Source organism: Aplysia californica, unplaced genomic scaffold (genome assembly GCF_000002075.1).
Source record: "Aplysia californica isolate F4 #8 unplaced genomic scaffold, AplCal3.0 scaffold00210, whole genome shotgun sequence".
Lineage (NCBI taxonomy): Eukaryota > Metazoa > Mollusca > Gastropoda > Aplysiida > Aplysiidae > Aplysia > Aplysia californica.
Genome location: NW_004797480.1, coordinates 340,965 through 345,782, shown reverse-complemented (window position 1 = coordinate 345,782; position 4,818 = coordinate 340,965). Strand labels below are relative to the sequence as shown.

The 4,818-nt window shown below is 37.7% G+C and overlaps 1 protein-coding gene across 1 annotated transcript in view; it reads right to left on the bottom strand.

Moving 5' to 3' along the window:
* Positions 1–6: 6 nt before the first annotated feature.
* LOC118477769 overlaps positions 7–4,818 on the bottom strand; it is a 21,210-nt gene continuing 16,398 nt past the window's right edge. The window contains exons 4-6 of the mRNA XM_035970019.1: positions 4,484–4,602; positions 3,635–3,658; positions 7–193 (exon numbers count right to left, since the gene is read on the bottom strand). Of these exons, the coding sequence (XP_035825912.1) occupies positions 87–193; positions 3,635–3,658; positions 4,484–4,602 (250 nt within the window). The 3' untranslated portion in view covers positions 7–86. The remainder of the gene's footprint in view (positions 194–3,634; positions 3,659–4,483; positions 4,603–4,818) is intronic.

Here is a 4,818-nt window from a genome sequence, read left to right as displayed (position 1 = left end):
GAAAAAGGGAAAGTGTATGTGTGGGGGTGGTGGGGCAGTGGCGTTGGTGGGGTGGATTGCCGGAGAGATTCGTCTGTCGATCATCATCACGTGAGGAGAACGTGCACGAAAAACATGTAGGTGAGGAAGGTGATGTTGGAGATAGCACACTGCACGCTGAGGACGGCGCTGGACTCCTGGGACACTGAGCCGGCTGAGGACAGACATACACAGTATCGATTAGTAGTCTTAAAAAGTGAAAATTATACTCACTAAGCTCTATCTATCTATCTATCTATCTATCTATCTATCTATCTATCTATCTATCTATCTATCTATCTATCTATCTATCTATCTATCTTTATATCTATATTTCTATCTATTGATCTATTGATCTATCTATCTATCTATCTATCTATCTATCTATCTATCTATCTATATATCTATCTATCTATCTATCTACTTCAACTCAATAAGTTTTTTATTCTTCTGATTAATAAGCAGGCTCTCCAAACCTGACGATATGCCACAATCACAAGCCCATAAATACTTGTTATTAATCCCCAAACATCCCGGGCAAACTTTATTATATAGTCCTACCTAACCACAACTGAGCTGGCGGTCTCCCCGTGAACACAGAAACTAATGCGCATGTACATATTTTAAATCGAAATGTTTAGAAATAAAATGATAAAGGAGAAAAGAGAAATGAATAAACAAAAAAATATTGACAAAGAATGATAACTGAAAGAACATACACAATTCAATTCACGACCGAACAGATAAACTAATAAACGGCAGGTTTGTTTTCCGAAAAGCTCTTAACAAAAAAGGATTGAGCAAAACACCCAGACAATTTCAAAATTGATATGAAAAGACAGGCTATACTCCGTCCTCCAAATGGGATTATTTACTTCCTGACATATTATTTTTCCTTTTAACGGGAGGAGCTACTCTTGAGGACCATTTTCTATGTCTGTTGCCCAAGATCAAATCTAAGTACACATATAAGTTAGGCATAGTAAAATCTCTTGATACGCCATTTTATTTTGGCATAGCAACAGCGGTTGCTATGGAAACGGCCGCCATCTTGAAAATAAACAATGAATTTCAAATCCCTAAGGCTTTCTTATTTACCGACCAAATTTGACCAAATGTGGTGAGAGTATACCTGAACCAGACCCTATCAGAGTAACAGCAAGCTTATTTCAATAAGTGCAAACGAAAAATATATGAGAATTTTCCCAAAGTATAAAAAACTTTTAAAAAATTTAGGTTGCGTAATCGCTTGCCAATGGAAAAATGTTAATGTTTTGGCAAATATCTCTCTGTTACATTAATGGCAGCCTTGCCATCTATGTCTCCTGAAAGTTTCATCTCAAAATGATAAAAACTAAGGAAGGAGTAGGGAAAAAACGGCAAAAAAATTTCATTTAGCGAAAACTGAATATTATTGTGAAAATTCACTATATTAACCCGTCGTCATGTTTTCAAAGGCAATTTACGTGGAGAATAAACACTTTCTCAAATGTATCCATGCTATTTTTGGACAAAAAACTGGTTGATCTTCAAAAATCAGTTAACAGAAAATTTGCATAGCCTGACCCAAAATCTGCCAAATCAAGGGTCACTCCTCCCCTTAAACGAAACAGATATTATGTTTGCTGCGTTATAATCATCTATACATTCAGTTCGTTAAAAATACGTTCGTAATATTCTTGTATTTCTGTCCTTCCCGAGGTTTTGGGAGACTAGAAAAGGACGTTGGCATCTGTCCATCAGGTGCATAGCTCTGGCTAGTCCTTTTGCTACCTCAGAATGACAAAGTTCTATCTGCTCAATAGTTACTTTTGAGAAATTTGACGTCAAAATGATATTAGTTTCACAACATGTCAAGGTTTTTCGAATGCAATTCTTTGAATATCTCGGCAACAACTCCGAATATCCGTATCCTTTTGATAGAGTACGTGGGGAATTTTCTTTCTGATTTCATGGTCTAATACCTCAAAAAGCACAAAAATGTCAGATAGAACTTTGTAAATCTGAGCTAGTCCTTTGCTAGTCAATCCTTTTTATAGCCAACGCCCACTTCTGCCATCTATTAGAAGGCTAGAGTTTCGTACCATCCACTTACTTGGCGCTACGTAGACTTACAAAGTTCTGTCTGACATTTTTGGCAGTCTTGAGTTATTGAAACCATAAGGTCAGAAACCTGTTCTACCTGCTGGGTTAAAATTGTAAAGTTATTCGGAGTAGTATCAAGATATTCAAAGAATTGTATCTGAAAAAAGCTTAAATTTTGTGAAACTCAGTTTTAACGTCCTTTTTTTCAAAAGTGGATACGTGGGCTCTCATGATCTAGGGGTTACGGTGTTTGCCTCCAATTCAATAGATTCCAGGTTCGAAACTTGACATTGACGGAAACATTTTCTTCTTTAAAATATTTCTCCTTTCACCTCCTTTTCTGCTGCCAAACTATGCTCTGTCGTCTGCTTTCTTTTCTATTTTCCGCCACCACCCCCCATTCCCATTTGACCCTTTTTTGGGCTTCTGAATATTTTTCTGCAGCCTTTCTACTGCTACACTTTGGCTTGTTCTTACTGCTGTCTTTCAGCCACATCCATGATCTTAGGGAAGTAAAGATCTAACGCCTTGCCCTCTCAGAAAAGGGATACAATCTAAGAGATCCCGTGTGCAAGCTGTGCACGTTATAGACCCCTTGGTGGTCCAAAATCGATAAGAATAGGCATCAGCCGCCATTCTGGCAAGATTGAAAATTAATTCCTACAAAACTGAAAATGTTTTATGTGTCCCGCGCTCACATGACCTTATGCAGTAGCGGGCGCTGTAAAACACTTACCAAAAAGCAACAACAACAAAACCTAGGTACTGAGAAAGTAGAACTTTGTAAAGCTACGGTAGCGATGTATTTCCAAGCCTGTTATCTAATTAATACCGACCATTAACCGGGTGATCCCAACCACCCACCAATGTTACCAAATTTCTTACTTGTGGGCCATACTGCCCAGATTGGCAAGCACTGGTGTAGACCGATGCTGACATTAGATTCTCTCTACTTACAAAAGAATGGATTTTATTTCTTGCCCTGAAGTTTTAATGAAACGAAAAGTCGGAAAAGCCGTTTCGCAATCATCCAAATTCCTCAAGCACATAATTCCTATTCTATTCGGGAACCGCAATTTTTGTAATTGCAGTACCCGTTACGACATTTCGATAATGTTGATTGCTTGGGCCCCCCGCGTTCGCTGTCCCTACTAGTTATACATAATTGTAAAATAGAGCTTTGAAATCAAAGTTGAGTTTAATCAAGCCCTAAAATTTTTCCTCCACAAACTGGATCTTTTCCAAGGACTGTTCTCTTTATTCCAAAACTTACAGTCGTTTTTTTTACCCAGTTTTGTCTTTTAATTTGAGATATGACAACGTAGTTACAAAAGGAAAAAAATGAGCTCATAGTTGAGTCGACTGTGTCCGTTTAAGTAATTTGTGAAAACCCTTAAATAATTTTGACCAAGCGGCTTCCATTACCCTTTAACTTTGTCGATACAGAGGTCGATTTTGCCGTCGTGCAAATCGCTGACAGTCCAAAAAGAAAATTAATACTATTAGATGCGGTCTCTTAAACTATGCTTACCTCGTTTCACATTGTTAGAGCCAGCTGAAAAGAAATAGGGAAAAAATTATAAAGAAGGGAAAATAGATCACGTTAAAAATAAGATAAGTTTAATAAAAATGAATGAAAAAAACAGTGTACATACAGCCTAGAGCAAAAACAAGCTACCTCTAGAATATCATACTTATGGAATAAAGTTGCGCTAATAATGGCTTAGTAAGACATTCACAAACTGTATTCATTTTTACGAAAGTTAATAAAGAACCTGCTGAGTCCAAAAGTTAAAAATAGGAAAAGTCCTTTGTAGGAATAATGTGGGTAAGCTTGTTTTTTACATGACCTGTTCTGCTGGGAGGCTCTTGGGTTCAATAATGCACATTTGACTCATGACAAACTTTTAGAGTTTAAACTATAGACCAAAAAAAGAGCGCCCATAGAAAAGATATACCAGAGGGAAAAGAAAAGCGTAAAACACATCTTTTAGAGTCAGCTGCACGTAAAATATTAGGTTTAATTAATTAGATCTCATAATATGTAAGAACACATTTGTCCTTTTCTGATGGATTTTTAAAAATTACTACATGTATTTTGTTTACTTTGCTTCATTCCTTAACCGTTGTATCTGAGAGTATATAGGTAACATGCTTACGCACATGTTTGTGTTTGTATGTGTGCCTGTGTGTGTGTGTGTGTGTGTGTGTGTGTGTGTGTGTGTGTGTGTGTGTGTTTGTGTGCGCGCGCGTACGTGCCTGATGCTTCGAACGCAGTATACGTCCATAATGTATGCAACAATAATGTATGTGAAGTGAAAGCAAAACTTAAAACTAAAACTTAACGATAACAATATTTTTATCATGAGTTCTCTCTTACCGGACTGTACGTTGACCTGTGCAGAGGTAGTAAGTTTATGATCACGTGACCTGCAGGTATAAAGTCCTGAGTCGTCAGGGCGAGCTTTCGTGATCTGTAGCTTGGCGCTTAACGTTTCTCTGTGGACAGATGCAGATACGTACAGGCCATTAGTGGTCGTGGTTTCTAAAGGATAGTCCAGAGGAGGGAGTGTGAATAGGAGAGGTTATAAAACTTAGTGTGAAAGGTAGGTTGGGACAATATGCAGATGTTATGCGGTGACTCTAAAGGAAAGAAGAGAGATAATGTGTGTGTGTGTGTGTATGTGTGTTTGTGTGTGTGTGTGTGTGTGTGTG